This window comes from Halichoerus grypus, chromosome 1 (assembly GCF_964656455.1).
Source record: "Halichoerus grypus chromosome 1, mHalGry1.hap1.1, whole genome shotgun sequence".
Classification (NCBI taxonomy): Eukaryota; Metazoa; Chordata; class Mammalia; order Carnivora; family Phocidae; genus Halichoerus; species Halichoerus grypus.
The window spans coordinates 54,012,020-54,030,651 of record NC_135712.1 but is presented as its reverse complement, the minus strand read 5'-3'; the positions used below and the strand labels follow the sequence as shown (position 1 = coordinate 54,030,651).

Here is an 18,632-nt window from a genome sequence, read left to right as displayed (position 1 = left end):
TTCTTTTTAAGCAATTAAATATAAATCCAGTCCTGTGAAGGAGAAAACCATTCTTTTATTTGTTGGTGGACTAGTGCTCACTATAGTTGTCATTGTTGGAGCCATTCTTTTTGTCCCAGGTAAGAAACACTGTTATATGAGGGAGACAGGATTGATGGAGATGAGGGGCTGGTGAGGTGGGGAGGGAGGTGTTAGTTTCCTAGGGCTGCTGTAACACATAACCACAAAGTGCGTGTCCTAAAACAGTAGAAATTTTCTCACAGTTCTGGAGTACATAAATCTGAGATCAAGATGTCATCAGGGCCATAATCCCTCCTGAGGTTCTAGGGGAGAATCCATTCTTTGTCTCTTCTAGCTTCTGGTGTTTGCTGGCAGTCTGCAACTCCTTGGCTTGTGGCACCATAATTCCAGTTTCTGCCTCCATGGTGTCTTTGTCAAATCTCCCTCTGCCTCTGTCTTACAGAGACACTTGTCATTGCATTTAGGGCCCACCTGGATAATCCGGGATAAACTCCTCCTTTCAGGATCCTTAACTTAATCATCATTTGCTATATAACATAATACTCTTGCCACAGAAGTTAATATTCACGGATTCCAAGGATTTGGAGGTGGGCATATCTTTAGGGCCATCATTCAACCCACTGTAGAGGCAAACTTCATTTGCCAAGACATGGAAGTGGGAATGAATGTGGGAAGTCTGTCTGAAACCTCTTGTGTTCGGAGGATGGGAATGGGGGTGGAAAGTAAGGGTATATGGCCCATGGAAAGACAGCAAAGGTAGTCTGGGACCCACAGTGTGGACTGGAGAGAGCCATTGTTGTTTTTGAGCTGAATACAGTATAGATACAATGTTTAGGAACATAAATTTGGCAGCTCTGTTTGCCTCTGGAGTTAGAACACAGGGTGGAAGGAGATGAATTCAGAAGATTACTTGCAAGAACAACTGTTTTGACTTTGGGACAGACTGAACATAGCCAGTGAAGGGAATGGCAAGAGGTGACTCGAGAGTTTCTCCCTGGAATTCTGTAAGGTAGTTGAAGAAGCAAAGCCAGTTTAAGGTTTTGACATGTTGAGACTTAGGTGGTGGCGTTTACATGTCATAAGTTTGGTCTTAATCTGAAAATAGTCATTTTGTGTGAAGTTTTGGGAGAAATATATTTTTAAGCCTTTTTAAGTTTGTAAGAGGAGTATTGAGACTGATACATTTAGTAAGTTCAAGTACTTTAACTTCCTATAGAGTAGGAAGTATGTAGGATAATATTTTAAATATTATTTTTATTAACAGGTGAATATTCAACAAAGAATTCTTGTGGACTTGGTTTAATTGTAATTCCTACAGTGATATTAATATTACTTCAGTACTGTGTGTTTATAATAGGTGAGTATTTGTTATAACATGATTTTGTCTGCCTTTTTCATTTTAAAAACAACATTTTTGGTTAAAATATTTCTTGTATTTTTTTTTTTTTACAACTCAATAAAAGTTGGCTTATTAAAAGATTTTCGAAGCTATTCTTTGTGACATTTTCCCTGTATGGATTAAATTTAAGGTTAGCTTAGGTTTTCAAGGCATTCTGTTATTTTGTAAAAAGTAATTTTCATATATCTTTGATGCTAGGCAGTGGGTTTTTCAGATTATGTTATATAATTTCTTAATGATTATCTTCACGTTTTTATTACAGTTTTTTCAAGTTATAAGTAGATATTAAACATATTTTTTCTTTTTTGCTAAGCCTCTGTTAAAAAAACAGGTTCTACAAAATAGGGGTATCAATTAAAAATAGTGGAAATATATATCTTTTTTAGTTATTGGCAAATCTTAACATTGTAGTTTTAAAAGATGATACAGATATCCAACCTATAGTTGATATAATCTTCACTGCTTTTTTGGAGTCAGTCACTAACATATTTTTGTCATTATTATCATTATTACAGTCTGTTTTTTTCTATTTGTACATTTAACTTTTGGTCTTAGAGCTTATCCCTGGCTTGATTAAAAGTTACTAATTTGTTATAAAATCACAGATCTAGACACACAAGACAGAGGTTGTGATGTTTACAAGGGCGTGTTTGCATAATGGTTCTCTCCACCAGAGCAATTTTATGTGCATGTGGCAAAGTCATGCATAATAGCCATTCATACTGTAAAATGCGCAAGTGTGGTAAAAGCAGCACTGTTCTAAGATTTTGGGTAAAAAGCACCAGTCCAGCTGAGCTCACTGTGAAAAAAAAAAAAAAAAGACTGCTGAATGTATGAATCTGGAACTAACTGCTTGTGTGACAAAGCGAGGTTAAGGTCATTGGGAAAGAAGCTACCATCTGACAAGGAAATCCGGAGTCAGTCTTTGGTCACTGGATGTTATTTTTGGTTGCACGGATTACAAGGAGGTGTGATTGCTTCTTAAGTGCTCTCAACCCAGTCTTTCTTCCTCTAGGTGTTTGGATTTCTCCCTTCACCATTGCCATATTAATCCTTCAGGTACTGGGCTATGTGCTTTCTGTGGTTGGACTAAGCCTCTGTGTCTCAGGTAAGGGCCATGTTCTTCTCTAGTCCCAGTTTGTCTTACTAGGAATTTCTCGTGGACAGAGCTCTTCTTCCTCCTCTTTATCCATTCATCTACTGAAGGACATCCTGGCCACTTTCGGGTTTTGATGAATAAGAATAAAGCTACTATAAATATCATGTGCATGTTTTTGTGTGGACCTAAGTTTTCAGCTTCATTTAAGTAAATACCAAGGAGTGTGATGGCTATGGATTGTTAAGAATATATTTAGTTTTGTAACAAATTGCCAAACCGTCTTCCAAAGTGGCTGTGCCATTTTGCATTCCCACCATCAGTGAATGAGAGTTCCTGTTGCTCCACATCTTTGCCAGCATTTGGTGTTGTGAGCTTTGTGAGCTTTTCTTTTTTTAACTCTCATTTTTTTTCCCCACTGAGAATAGTGTTTTCCGTATTACCATGAGAATATTGGCTGTATATGGCCTGTGGGCTGATTATCCTAGCAGCCAAACTGCTACGCCTACATTTGCAGGAGCATTTTTTTAAATAACCAGGCTCCAATTGGTTGGAACTTTAGGCTTTATGCACTGTTTTACATTAATCTTGATGCAATAAGGTACATGTTATGCAAACATTTTCTTTTAATAATTTGGAGTCCTTTCACTGGCTAAGTGAATAATGTTGAATATATATAGATAATTTTTGTTTCTTAGTAATTAGAAAAAGAATTATTCTCCTTAAAACTTGGTATATTACTGTTATTGTTGGGTCTTTTAAAAAGTTCACTTATTTCATGTAGATTTCTAACATAAAATTTCACTTGTTTTTACAGAGTGCACCCCAGTGCATGGCCCTCTTCTGATTTCAGGTTTGGGTATTATAGCTCTAGCAGAATTACTTGGATTAGTTTATATGAAACTTGTTGGTAAGTCAGTCTTATTTTTGTTAGCCTATGCCAAGAACTTCAAATATATAATTTGGAAAATTCTTTTGATTGGCTCTTACAATTTATGACTAAAGAAATTTATCAGTGTTTCCAAAAATGAGAAAATACCGTGAATGCAGCTATATTTTTTAAATAATAAAATAATAAAATTGGAATGATTTGGGGTGATGAAAGAGGGTAGAAGTAATATGAATTAATGTAAAGTTTAGATTATAGACTAGCTTAAAAGAAAATGACTTTGTTTTAAAATGTATAGACTTTTTTATACCACCTAAAAGGAGAGAATGTTGAGGATTCATTTTAATAGGAAAGGATTTTTAATTGGCCCATTGGTTCGATGAGAGCTAACTCTTTCACAGAGACCCTATTTGTTACTTGCTGTTCTTGCAGACTGTTTGCAGACCTTGACACCCCGAAGTAGACATGTTGAAATTCAAAATCTGTCACTTTTGTTAAAGAACAGTGTCCGCTGACTTTACTTGACTTTAAAATATTTTTAGTTAAAACTAATATAAAAACATGGAGTTTTAAAATTTAAGGCCTTACTACCTTTTTAAAAATTTGTTTTTAAAATCCAGTATAATTAACATACAGTGTTATGTTAGTTTCAGGTGTACAATATCGTGATTCAGCAGTTCTATATATTACTCAGTGCTCATCATGGATGAATGTACTCTTTAACTTTCATCCCTGTCACCTGTTTTACACATCCCCCACACCTCCCCTCTGGCAACCAGCAGTTTGTTCTCTATATTTAAGAATCTTATTTTTTGGTTGTCTCTTTTTTCCTTTGTTTGTTTTGTTTCTTAAATTCTGCATATGAGTGAAATCATATGGTATTTGTCTTTCTCAGACTAACTGACTTCACTTAGCATTATACCCCCTAGATCCATCCATGTTGTTTTTACTACCTTTAAAATCAGTTGTTAGTAAGTGGGGAGTTGGCTAATTATTTCTGAACTTCATATTTAATCTGCCAATTTTCAAATAACAGATTTCTATATAAATTCTTACTTTTTATATATAGAGGCAGGTGCTTTTAGCTAGTATGTTGTCTTATTTAAGCTAAAAATGTTCCCTGTAATTGGTTTACATTAGTGTCCCTTTAAAAAAATTTGTTTTTTAAGAAGTAAAGCAAAGCAAACTCTTAAGCATTTGTCAAAATAATCAAAAGTTGCCAAATAATGGAGTAAAAAAATCAGTGTTTCTGCTTTAGGTGAACTTTACTGTGTTTCCAAAAATTAATATAAACCTTGAATTGTTATAGTCAAATAATTTCCCATATGACTTACATAATACTCTCAAAGAAATTTTACCTTTGTTTCTGAACTTCAGTTTTTGCTGACTGATGAATGAGTTCGATTTTGTTATATATTCTTTGTCCCTATTTGGTTAATGCTTATTAGATAAACAATTAAAATACTTAACTAAAATCTCCCTATCTTTGGTTCATGTGTTCTTAAGTCAGAGTCGTTTCCTCAATGAAATTTTCTTAGTTTGTGACTCATAAGTCCATAAAACACAATGAAGATTTCTCAGCAGAATGGTGTTCATTTAGTAGCTGTCAGAAGCATCACATTATGAATGTTGATACATATTCTATTTTTGTTGAGTATTCTAATCACCATTTGTGTGGTTCTTGAATAAGACACTGCTGGTTATGTTGCTTCTTATGAATGCTTGAGAACAGTATGTGACCTGCAACATGATGTAGTATTATGTGTCTTTGACTGATAGTCAGCTCTTTGTTCTTTTTATTCCTCATTATCTAGATCGTACTCCCTTTTATTCCCATGCTCCCCCAAGCCTTCCATGTCTAAAGAATGATGCTCGGTAGAGTTCCCAACAGGTCTGGAATGCTGACTCAGGTGGAAATAGGCATCAGCTAACTGCCACCTCCTGGGCCCTGCTCTCTCCCTTCTCCATCGTTTATATCCCAAAGAAGCTTGTGAAACCACTGTAATTACACACATACTGTTTTCACCTTAAAAATCAAACTGAAAGTGAAATCTTGAAAAGGTCCCCAAATTATTTTTTCTTTATCATAGTTTAGCATATAAATACATCACATGTAAGTTAAGAATTTAGTCCAATTTTATTGACATTTTGAGAATATTCTAAATTAACTTTCCAAATCAACTTGTCTGATGCCAGAATTCAGAGGCACACCTTCGGTCAGTTGAAGGGCAAGAAGAGAAAAGGTACAGGAAAGTTGCTCTTTAGATAATGTGGTAGAATAGGAAAATTGATGTGTTTTTCTTAAAATAATCTGAATGTGTAAGTGTGAGTATACGTAACATTAAGGTTGCAAATTTTAACATTTTTATCAGGAGGTAAAAATTGTAAATGTTTCCAAAATAAATTTTACTCATTGCTGATGCTCTGTTTTGGAAAAGCTTAATGAATGTGTCTTGACTTCAATGCAATAAAATCCTCAGTTTGTTGTTGTTTTTGTCGTTAAAATCCAAGCTGACTCTTTAAGAGTAAGTTAATGGCCCTATGAGAATTTTAACTTTTGTTGTTTTTATTATTTCCAAGCTTAAATTTGTAGCCTTAATTGTTACTCTAGAAGTAAGATTTTTAAATTTCATTTCCTATGGTCTTTTTAAACCGTGTTGGATTTCATTTTTTTACTGGAAGCATTTAAGTTTTGCAAAATGAAATTGGGGCTAGAAACAATAACAATGTGAGATCATACAGAAAATTAAATAGAACTAACTAAACTCACTAGAGTTAGGCTTGTTTGTATGTGTCATTAATATCCATTATTTATAAGAGTCGGTACTTGTTCATTTTTTGTTAAAGTCATTACCACTTAGTTCAATATAAGGGCATATAAACGTGTTTTGTTACAAATCAACCTACTAGTACATAGAAACCATATTTATCACAACATCCTAGTTGTTTTAGAATGACATGGAATATATATATATAATTCAGTGATATTTTATAGCCCATTGTTAAGGAGAGGTGAGTCTGATATTAGTAGGAAAATTATTCCTGAAAATTTAAAACCTAGAAATACATTTATACTGTGTGGTCAGATGTTTCAGGGAAAAGAATAAATCAAGAAGAAACCTTGCAAGGGAGCTTATATGGAATCCTTAAGGCTTGTGGTTTAAAAAATAAATAAAATAAATATATTTTATGTATAATAATTTTGTATATGTTTATATTTAATAATATATTATATAAATATATATTATATAAAGTGTTATATATTTATAAATATATATAAACTATATAGTTAACATATATATTTGTGTATATATATGTTTAACTACATATATATGTGTAGCTGTCAGTAGCTTAGGTCCATTATAGTAGCAGATAAACCATAGTAATTTTGTCACGATGATCATATGCCTATGGAAGAAGATTAGCTCAAGTGAAATTAACTTCTGCACTTTTATACTGTTAGTGGGAGCACAGCTGACTTTTATCCCTCTGAATCATTGTTCTTTATAGAGCTCTTTTTCAGAATGGTCTAGCCAAAATGTGATGTTCCTTGGACCTGAGAATTGGAACTCAGAAACTATTCTTTATACATTATTCAAACAGAAAAGGAGTTACTTGGAAGTTCTTAATAATAATCCTAATAAATAAATTTATGATCTCAAAAATGTAGGTCTAAAATCTTACCTCTGACCCTTCACACCACCAGTCAGAAATTTTCACAGCTGTTTTCTTTTCCTTGATAGAACATAGAGGGCATGGTTTAGTTGAAGTAAGTTGTATATACATGTAACTACCATGATGATCCCTAACAAAGTTCTGTAATTCTGCTTGGCTTCTTTGGGAGGCTGCTAAGTGTGACTCACCCATATTCCCAACCCATTTCACTCCATACTACTATTTTTTTTTTTAAGATTTTATTTATTTTTTAAGTAATCTCTACACCCATCATGGGGCTCGAACTCACAACACTGAGATCAAGAGTCACACTCTCTACTGACTGAGCCAGCAAGGCATCCCACTCCATACTACTTTAAAAAGTGGTTTCCTTGTTTGGCTGCCAGGACCATATCACTCCCCAAGTACCTCTAGCAAGGGAGCTTTACTTTAAAGCCACACATGATACTAACAGAGAAGGGAATCTCCTGAGAGCTGGGACACAACCAGGCCTCATAGGGACTGGAACAGTAAGCAGTTTAGGAATTGGAAGTATCCGATGCATTTCTAAGAACTGAGCCACCATGTTGCCCTCTAAGTAATAGGAGTTTGTCAATGCCCATCTGCCAGTTATACTATTGAGTTCTTCTCTGGTTCTTCCCCTACAAGCTTATCCTCCTCTTTATGGCCTTATCTTGTATTTTATTTTTGTCTTCTCACTGATAGTTTCTCTTACCTTTGTCTTTAAGCCTTGAGCTTCTCTCCTGGCTTGCTGTCTCTGTGTCACCTTCCTTTCCAGCACCAACTTTCTGGTCTTCTTTCTGTCTGTCCTCTTCACGCTCCAGTGGGAGAGAGAAACTTTTCAGGCTAGTCAGTCGCTGTGGTCTCTGTTTGAGAGAGCCTGTCAGCTTCTGGCTAGTGTGTACATTGGCTGCCGTTGGGTAGGGTCTCACTCCCATTGCCCATCGGCTTCGGAGGCTTTGTAGGGGTGGGCATGGAGGAGGAGTGGCAGGAAGTAGAGCGCACAGAACCCTAGCGCAGTCCCTGGGGCTTGCCTGAGTCTGCTCACAGTCAAATCCAGGCTTCCATCCAACCCGCGGGACAGTGTAATTGACTGTCCTGTAACATCACTCTCCTACCAACTGGCTCACAGGATGTTGCTGGTTGATGCTTTTATATATGTAGGACTCATTCTGTATTTAGGACTGGCTTGAGCTGCTCTGGGACCTTCTCACTTGGCTTTGTAAGGAAGTTCTCTATTTTTCCCTATGCAGCTAGAGTAATATTTTTTCCCTTTGTCACTTTTTTCATGCCCTATATTCCTTCATCTCCATTAACCAGTCCGTTCAGAAGCAGTGGCAAGGGTGACTTGGAAAGCTGAGAAGGAATACATAGAGAAGAAGTTGATTGTGGCTAAAACTAGCTGCTTAGAATAATTCATTGAACTCAGAAGGATCTGAATATTTTCTTTAGTTTGTTAGCTGTTTGGAGCTTTGAAAACGGGACAGATGGAAGCAGAAGAAAAGACTGGGCCACAAGGATCAAGAACAGTGAGCTAAGGACAGGCAATGGAGTAGGGTGTGGAGATTGGTCATTGCTACATTCTGTCCACTTTCTGGCTGGGTTGAGTAGGGGAGGGGTATAGAGTTCACAGTGGGGGTGAACAGATGATAGCATTTTTCAACAAGAAGTGTAACAAATGGCTGATTTGGGGGAAATAATAGCATGTACAAATGAGAGAATGTAGATGTTTTATTTGATGTAGATGGATCATTTGATCATTTTATTCTATCAATGTATATAATCATTTGCAATTAATCATTATATAGTCATTGAAATGAAACATTATATTGCCTTTATTTGTTTCATTTATTCAGTTCATTTTCTCAATTTTTAATTATATCAGCTTCCAATCAGAAGACTATACAACCTCCTAGGGTAAGTTAAACTTTCTTAAATGAATTGGAAATGACCACTTGATGGTTTTGACTGAGGAATGGTAATTGAGATATTGAAGCCTTTTGCTCTCTGTTTAGTGGTATGACATCAGATTAAGAGAATATGGAAGTCATTTCATGACTTTGCATAAATAGATCCAACTCTGTTCTAAAACCTGTTTGGTCATTTTAGTTGCAATAGAATAGAATCAGTGATTCCTTAAGATTGTCTCAAGTGACTTCTCACTTTCTCAGAACTGGAAAGGTCATGTGTAAGAATAATGGTTATTATCTCTGCTGAAGGAAGCTGCCTCACCTGTTGGCTCCATTTGATGTGCACATACAAAGTGATATTTCAGAAGGCTTTAAAATGAGGGAGAGGGATTCATGTGAAATTGATTTCATTAAAAATAATCTATAAAATAAATGTAGATATTGCTGGAACATATCTGTTCTGAATTAGAATCTATTTCCCTTCTTCCCCCATTTTATAAGTATTTTTCTTCCTCCATACTGTACTGTAGTTTTCACTGTGTCTTGGATACCTTAATAAGCTATCTAAGAAAATTCCGAGAAAAGGAGCAAATTTAAGAGATAAACTGAAACAGATAAATGAGCACGTGAAAAAAAAACCCATGTAGTGATTGGTCATGGGACAGGCCCAAGAAGTATTTTCTTGAAAGAAGGTCTGGAGAGGTCACCTTCCTAGAAAGGAATAATGTTAGCTCTATCTGGAAGGCCAAAATCGAGACTCCTGTCTGTGGCAGGAAGTGGAGATTACATATACTCCTTAGGCCTGAAGAGCCTCAGAAGACATGCCTGAGAGGCAAGGGGGCCTAGGGGTGAATCTTACCACAAGTGTTTATGCTAAAAAGATGGGTGCTGTAGCTACATTGGTCACCAACAGCCAGCAGTGTTTAAAGTGCCTCTGTTGGAGATAATCCAACCATTGGACCCTTACATCTTAACACATTTTCTTTCCTTGTTACTGAATTCAGTTTGCATGATTTGAAATGATTCTGCTTTGGTCTCATCTCTTGTTTAACTCTTTTATTTATTACTGTATTGCTATTTATGTTTGCACTTTTTGAGAAGTTAGAATTTCTTGAACTAAAAGAGGCAGAGTGGGTGGGAAATTCTGCATAGAAAAAATATTAAGATTAATACAGTTATTATTTAACTGTTAGGTAAGCTTGGCAAGCTTTGTTTTTCTAACCTTTATTGCCTTATTTTGTTTTTAGACTGTAAGATTCACTCTTAACTATATAGTTTAAATATTAGCGTATATAAATTTTAGTATAAAAGGACATGAAATAAATTCCATTTTTATGTAAATATATTTTAAATATTTTCCAGAAAGCTGTAGAGGAGCCCCTTAATGGTATGTGGTTATTACCAACTTGTATATTCTTCTTGATCCATTACCTGATGATAATTTGAATAGCCTCCCAAAGCAGTTAGAATGCTCTATCTTTTTGCCTTGGGAAAAATCTAGTTTGTTTTTTGTTTTTTTGGGTTTTTTTGCCTTGACCCCTCTTTTCTTGATTATTCAGAGTATTACTATTATAATGTTCTTACCTCTGAGAAAAATGCCCTGTTCGGTGTATCTCCAGTAGTCGCTTGCTCTGGCCCAACGATACTTGGGTGAGGGGACCTTTGCCTTATATTAGGCAAGATGAAGTGTAACACCCCCAATAGAGAAGAATCTTAATTAATTTCAGTTTCTGATTTATAAATTTCAGATTCAGGCTGTCACCATGGAATGAGACCCAAGCATCTCACTTTCTTTCTCCCTAAGTCTAGATCTGTGTTCTCAACTGACCTTGTTTCCTTTGTGGGGTCTGTGGGTATGATCCACAGAAAGGCTTTTATAATAAAGTAATAGAGTTAAAACTAATTTGACTTTATAGCTGTGGAATAGTTAGCATGATATTACTGCGTATTTATTTATTTAGAAATGATTTCTAATTGTGGAATCTTACTAACTGCCTGCTTGGCTTGTTACTAATTCTTAGCATTTAAAGAATCAAAAGGAATGATGAATGATGGTAAGTATAAAGTGCACCTACAATTATAGTTGGTTAAAATATGTACAATGAAAAGAAGTAAAATGGCTTCTTGAAAGTATGCTCTTTTTTTTATGTAAAAGGGACACTGTCAAATCATAAAGGCCTGCATTTCTTGATTTATAAAACTTAAATCTCCTTAAAGTTACAAAACAAGTGCTAGAAAAGCTGTAGGGTGTCACTAATCAGACCCTCCAATCATATTGCTCATAGCAAAGAGAAATTACTGCTTTTTAAAAAACATTTTTCGGCTGCAGTATCTGGTGACTAACTTTTAAATGCTTTTTATAAGACACGTAGATAATCTGGCACAAATCTTTATCATCTTGACAGAGTTTCTTTTGTGCTTGTGTTGGCGATTTGTTGCATTTAATTCATGGGGACTTAATATCTCTGCTTTTCTAAGCAGGACTCAGTTCTGTCCTTTCGGGAGAGGATTTGAGAGAGAAATGTTTAGTCAGTCGAGCTTTTGCTTCTTGTTTTGGAACTCTGGGCTAATAACTTCTAATTTTTATTGAATATTTCAAGGACATACTTGTTAGTTTTTAAAAGTAAGTCGGAGATACTGAGTGCTATAAGTATTCATTTTGATTTTACCTTAAGATGCTTTGATACTTCAGTTCTGTTAACATGTGATAACTTTGTTTTTATCTTATCAAAAATTTCTTCATACCTTTGATATTTGCAGTCATTCCTTGATCATGTAAATAGTTTGCTATTTTACTGCTTTAACATCTGTGACCTACCTCCTCACCTCTGTGGCAAAGTGCAGCCTTTAACACAAGAGGCTGTGTTCCCCTGAGTGCAATTAGTTTTTGCATGAGATTAAAAACACACTGATTATGTGTTGGTGGACCGTTTAAAACAAGGCTTAGGCCATGTTTGACAAGGAATCACAGAGCAATTCCACTTTTGTAAGTTTGTGTCACAGCTACAGCCTTTATTACAAAGACGTATGTTTTGTTTGCCAACCACCACCCTCCTAAAAAATAAAAAATTTTAAAAAAGAACCAGTCCCTGGAATTGTGGCATGGTTTGTCCATGTTTACATTCTCGTGGTTTATTTTTTAATTTCTTTGCTTTTTTCCTGCTGTGGTGTCAGTCTTCTGAAGCTGTATGAGGAAATGAAACTCCTTTTATTTTCAGAAAACTAGTACAAGAGCCTCGAGTGCCTCTTCCTTTTTTTAGAACCGCTGTATCAGTAGATAGAGTAGTTTTTGTGTGTTCATAGCACACAAAATCTATGATGACCTTTGAAACTCCCTTAATTTTGCTAATATTTATCTGTTTAGAATTTGTTGGCTTTTAAAACAAAAAACAAAAACAAAAAAAACCCCTGTGTTTCTGGTGGGCTTGATGCTCACAGTGTGTCTGCCTGGTCAGTAAGTGAGTTTCAGACTAACCTTCTAGTGGCCACAGTACCATTTTCTCTTCCTCTTGCCCCAAATCAACATTTTATTTCACTTATGTCAAATGAATGGTAGAGGTCTGAGATGAATGGGGTATAATATTATTCTGTGATCAATATCTTCTGCTTTGAAAAATCAACATCTCTTGGCTTAAGAGCTAACCTAGCAAACTGAGATTACCAGACTTTGCTGATTTTTATTTTCATTTGGCAATGGCCTTTTACTTAACTACAACTAAAAAGGCTGGTGATTTGCCGGGTTTGTGACCTTTGCAAATCTAAGATTAAATACTTTTTCTTTATTTTTAGATATCGTATATATGACAATTCCAGTTTTTTTAAATACATCAACTTGTTAGTGCATAGAAAATAGACATGAATAGTGATTATATGTTCATTTTTCAATTTTCCAGAGTAACTGAAGTGAAGTGACGGACTCTGATTTGGAAAGTAGTAAGACGTGAAAGGAGTACAATTATGTTTGAGCACCATGGCCTTGGTTCACTGTTCAGGAGAAGAGAACAAGAAAGATAACTGGTTCTCATCTGTGGAAAAAAGTAAATCATTGACCCTTAAATGATTATTGTTACAGTTTTTATTCAAAGCATTTGTAATGTAGTTAATAAAAGAATTGTCATCTGTGTTCTGTGCCCAATTGAGATCCAGTTTTTTGTTGTTATTTTTACTCAATTAGGGGCAAGAGTAGAGTGGCCAACTTCCAAGAATGATGCCTTTCAGATCCTAGGGTCTCTTGACTTTAGGTCACCAGTTTAAATTGGTTCAAGGTGAGAATTACCTGGCGCTACCCTCGTGGTTTCCCAGAGAGCTCTATGAAGAACAGTGGCTTCCGTAGAACCTCAGCAAACTTGGGTTCACGGCCACGTTGGCAGTTATGGCTGGTGTTAGCCGAATACGGTCTGTACCACTTCTGGGTCAAGGGAATAGCAAATTTAAGAACAGACAGGAGTTTGCTTGGGAATATCTTGAATGCTGCCTGCGTGTGATGTGATCCGGCAGGAGATTGTGGTCTTCATTCTTGGGGGTTGCCATTCACACATTTCTTCCTTCAACATACAGTGTAATGAATCCTTTCCAGATTTAGAGTAATTTTATTGATGGATGTGTTTTTCTTTTATTCACACAACCCTTTAAAATCTGTCTTGTCCACCTGTTATTTGCTTCTGCTGTACAAGATGTAGCACCTTTTCTCCTCTTTGAACATGGTCCAGTGACACGGTAGCATCATTGTAGAAAGGAGCCAGACTTATTCTCAGAGAACTATGTTCACACTTCTCAGCAAAAATAGCGATGGTTGTAACATATGTATTTCCTTCCTCGGATTTGAAGGCACAATCTACAGTGTCTCTTCACTTCTTTTCTGATCTGGGGCATGAAAAACCAAGATTGAGATTTGAACTATGAGTCTCCTGCATGGCAACATAATGTGTGTCACCGTCAGGCCGACAGGCCCCCCCGCAACAGGGTGGTTGTGTTACCATTGTATCTGTGTTGCATGATAAGCACTCATCTTCCTTGTGTAGTCCTGCCTCTGTAAGCCCCTCACTCTAAGATCGGAAAGTAAAACAAAACCCCCCACATCTCCTACCCCCGTTAGAAGAAAATTAACGTTTCTGACAGTCGTGATCGCCTGGAGTACTTTTAGGTTCTTAGCACTCGTTTTCTTCCTTCGCGGGTGTGTGTGTGTGTGCGGGTGCACAGGTGTAAGATAGGCACGTGCCTCTTCTGTACGACAGCAGCGGGGTGCCTACAGGAGAGCACGTGTTAATTTCATGCTTTTAGTAACAACATTAAAAAAGATCTTTATTGGGTGGAATTATATTTGATGCGAATATTTGATCACTTAAAACTTCAAAAACTTGTAGGTAATTTGCCAAGCTTTTTGACTGCTCACAATACTCTCTAAAAATACTAGTAATTCTTCCTGTCTGTGTAATAGTAAGACATTCATATCTGTAGTTACATTACTAATAGTTATTTCTTAGTCCACTGAATGTTCCCATGTGCCTCTTTTATGCCAAATTAATTGTCATATTTCATGTTGGGACCAAGTGGTTTGCCTCTGGCAAACCTTATGACCTGCTGATGCTTCTCAGAAAACTGAGCAGACTATGAAGACAGCTCTTCTTGGAAAAAAAAATATATATATATTTTCTTTCCTAATTGTGTTGCTGTCCAAAATATTATCATATGTAGAGGGAGCTGTATTCCTTTATATAAATCTGATGGCTCTTGCTGTTTTTTCCTCTGAAAATATATTTTATTAATATTGTTTGTTACTTTGGAAATCAATTTTGATGAAAGGAGGAGAAAAACAGATGAAAAAGATCCAGATACCTATTCTCTATTAAGAAAAAGTAAGGCATGAAAATCTTTATAGCAAACTTTTTTATAAACTCAAGTTGTACCTTTTAATATGCAATAAGCTCTCATTTATTTGGGGTTCAGTCTTGGGACCTATCCGTCACCCTTTGTGTTCTCCTTAACACTGTCTTCTGAGGCACTCACTGCCCTAGACAACACACAGAGGAAGCAGGAGAGATGCCAGGTGGCATCAACTCTTGTTCTTACTAGCTGTCAGCTTCTCTGGAAAAGGGACCACATCAGCAGGAGCCCTCTTGCTTGGGCCTCATTGGGCCAGTTCATTCACTTTAAATCAGACTTGCAGTGGCTCGCAATTTTTGTCACACCAAATTAGAATTGTTAACAACGTTTTGAGCATCATGTATCTGTCCCCGACCCCCCTGACAACCTGCTTTTTACTCAATGATCCCAATTTTTGCCATTGACTAACACTCGATTTTATTTAGTGCACATCCTCTGGTACCGCTTGTCATTTTTGCAACAACTTCTCCAGTGTTTTTGGCCAAATCCAATTTTCCATCTCCTTCAAAACATTGTTTTCCAGCCCTCCCTCCCCTCCTGGCTCTCATCTGTAGCTCACCCCCGTCTCTGTCGCTGCCTCTTTCATCTCTTCTATACCTTTCTTAGTACTTCATGTGTGTCTGCTGAGTTCTGTCAGGTTTTTTGTCTTGCTTCTCTCAATTTTGAAATTCTGTTATGGCAAGAGCTTTTTTATTTGCCCCTTTCTCTTCCTGCAGTGTTTTGCATTCATTAGGTGTTCAGTGCATAAGTTGGATGATTGAAAGTTGGCTGTATGCAGATTCCCCACTATTTTCAGTAGGGTGATTTAGATCGTTTCCTTTTTTTGACAAATTTCACGTGCCCTGAAAACCTTAAAAGGTGATGACTTTTCACCTGGAAACTCCAGGTCCGTTTTGTTTAAATTTCTGAGAATGTCAAAATGAAAAAATGGGGCTATCCCAAAATTTGAGAGTATTGCTCATGCCAGGATGCTATAGTCAATTTAGTAAATGACCAACCAAATTGTGATTTGAGTTAATATTAAGCTCAAAAAGTGACACGTTTACTCCTCCATCTCATTAAGAATCAAGCTCTGTATCACCTTCTAGATATTTTTTGTCCTAAAAGGGGTATTCAAAAACAGATCTGTGGGATGTGTATGGAAATACATACTCTAATGGCATTTACCTGCCATTGGAAACCGGAGAAAGGATTGTTGGGCAACACTTTCTCTTTTTATTATGTTTTATTTAATGGAGAGTTTGTTTAGAAACCTTAGTTTCACATGTGTCCTATTTTCAAAATCACTAACTGCCATCACCCACTGGGGTCCTTTTTTAAGTCATTTTCCATGGATAATAGGGATAATCCAGGTAACTTTTAAGAGCTAAGCAGTGAACAGAAAGTTTTCCTGCCTTTGGCTTTTGACAGCTCTTACTTATCATTTAAGACCAGCTTTCCCATAAATTTAGCCTTTTGAAAAAAAGAGCATTTGTAATAAGTTTCTCTGTAAGGCGACATCAGTGGAATCTTAAAAGTGTTGTTATCAGGGTTGGTGAGAGAAGGAAACATTTCTGTTTTTTATTAAATGGAGCATTATTTACAAAAAGCCATTGTTGAGATTTAGATCCTACATCATATAAATATCCATTAACCATTCTAAATAAAGAAAACTCCAGTGTTGCTATGTGCGAGATCCTCTCTTGGGGCTTTTTTCCATAGCAATTAAAGGTGTGCTATTTGTCAGTAGCCATTTTTTGCAGTGATTTAAAGACCAAAGTTGTTTTACAGCTGTGTTACCGTTAAAGGTTTTTTTTATATGTATTAAATCAATTTATCACTGTTTGAAGCTTTGAATATCTGCAATCTTTGCCAAGATACTTTTTTTATTTAAAAACATAACTTTGTAAATATTACCCTGTAATATTATATATACTTAATAAAACATTTTAAGCTATTTTGTTGGGCTATTTCTGTTGCTGTTAAAGCAGACCACAAACACATTCCTAAGAAATTTAGTTCATTGTATCTTCGAGTTGTCCATATTCTAAGTAACAATGCAAAGGATCACTTAAAAAATTAATTTATAAATTCTTTTTTAAGGTGTATTAACCAATGAGCAAACTTTTAATTGGAACAAAGTTTTAACTAAAAGTTTTATTAAACAAGTCTGTCATGTTGAATCTTCCCACGGTCTGGTGTGAACGTCACCTGAGAAAGCAAGAGCCCTGGCTTCTGGTCCTGGCTGGACTGCTGACTCGCAGAGCACCTTGGCAAGCTGCCTCCCCGCATCTCCGTGCCCCTCCTTACCTGTGGAGAGAGTACTCTGCCAAGACTGAGATGCAAATTAAAATAGTTCTTCCTTTTAACTGGTGGTCACTTAGGACTATTTTGATTACCAGTGAAAGAAAACCTGTATCTAAGAAAAATGGGATTTATTGGCTAATGTAACTGAAAATTCAGGGGCACAACTGGATACTGGGCCTCAAAACGGTGTCCTAAGGATCCATTGTCTCCCCAGCTCTCAAGCCAGCTCTTGCCTGCCTTCAGAGGTTGCATGTGATGGCAAAATAGACAATTGCTGTTCCAGACCCACCTGATGCCAAGGTCAGGGAACATGGGAGGAAAAAAAAGTGCATCTCTCGCTCAGTAGTCCTATCCACCCCATATTGCACCTCTGTGCTGTGACTGGTCCTGGGCCTCCTGATCTCACTGACGCCAGGCATCTCTGACGTCCCCCCAGGCTGGCCTGACCCTCGGCTAGCCTGGAATGGAGATTATGAGTGCCATCTGGGGTGGGGGTGGGGATTGAGGGGAAGTAAACTTGAAGCCCAAGTCAGGGGATTGTTACCAGATGATAAGATGTCATTAGACTTCTGAGCACAGCATTCCTAGTCGGCACTGCATGCCTTGCAGGTATGTACTCTATGATTCTGCATTGTATGTGTGACTGTCGACTGTTTGAATGGAAAATAATATTTGGTAGCAAGGTACCATCTCATTTCTTACCTCATAGGCAATTTAATTTTTTATGCATTTATGAGGATTTTTTCACTCTCAGCAGGAGTAACTAATGGAGTTCAGAAAGCATTCAAATGGCCTACCTCCTGCACTGCAGCCTGCCCTGTGTAGCACGGAACTGTACTCAACCTGATTAGGACTCCCACGGAGCTGGAGGCTTGCAGATGCAACTGGATTTCACTTCTGTGCAGCGCCTTTCCAGCTCAAGGCTTCAGTTTGACAGCTTTAGAAAATGCCGGATTATGGTAACACCATCTGTGTAGGACATGATATCACCAGTAGCTCAGAGGTTTGAGCACCGTTGACGGTGGTGTGAGCCGCGAGGCTGGACCGGAACTCTATGCCCAGTGTTGATTTTGTGCATGTAAGCTTCATGCTCAAGCACCCATCCACCAAACCCGGGGGTGAGAGGGGGGAATAAAGTATTTAACCCTGAGCTATGGATAATTGGACGTATTATTTGGTGTTGAAGACAGCACTACCGACTGCATAGAAGTGAGAGTGGACCTAATCATTAGAACCCCACTCACTGAGCACCCATTCCTATAGTCAGTCATTTGCCTAGAACGCGGCAGCGTTTCAGCTCTGATAATAGCCAGTCGTGGAGGACCGAGTAGTTTTTCCCAGCGTGGACGATGAGAAATGCTTGCTGAGGAGTCCAATTTGGAGAGAAATGATGTAGAAGTCTGAAAACTGCAGTCTGATCCAGTCTTGATGCCAGGGTGCTTGCTAGATTTGCAGATCTTCAAAACGGCTGCC

The 18,632-nt window shown here is 37.0% G+C and overlaps 1 protein-coding gene across 8 annotated transcripts in view; it reads left to right on the top strand.

Annotated features, from left to right (window-relative positions):
• The window catches only part of CD47 (CD47 molecule), a 50,022-nt gene extending 31,713 nt beyond the window's left edge, over positions 1–18,309 (top strand). Inside the window, exons 4-12 of one of the 8 annotated variants that reach the window (XR_013445088.1) lie at positions 12–119; positions 1,286–1,378; positions 2,436–2,528; positions 3,334–3,426; positions 8,966–8,997; positions 10,353–10,377; positions 11,012–11,044; positions 12,884–13,027; positions 17,917–18,309. Coding sequence is in view for 5 of the 8 variants with exons in the window: in XM_036068326.2 (XP_035924219.1) it covers positions 12–119; positions 1,286–1,378; positions 2,436–2,528; positions 3,334–3,426; positions 8,966–8,997; positions 10,353–10,377; positions 11,012–11,044; positions 12,884–12,888 (482 nt within the window). In the remaining 3 variants the exon portion in view is untranslated. Of the gene's footprint in view, positions 1–11; positions 120–1,285; positions 1,379–2,435; positions 2,529–3,333; positions 3,427–8,936; positions 8,998–10,352; positions 10,378–11,011; positions 11,045–12,883; positions 13,130–17,913 lie in introns of those variants that run through there. The other 7 variants (XR_013445087.1, XM_036068326.2, XR_013445090.1 and 4 more) reach the window with 7 other exon arrangements.
• The last annotated feature ends 323 nt before the right edge of the window (positions 18,310–18,632 follow it).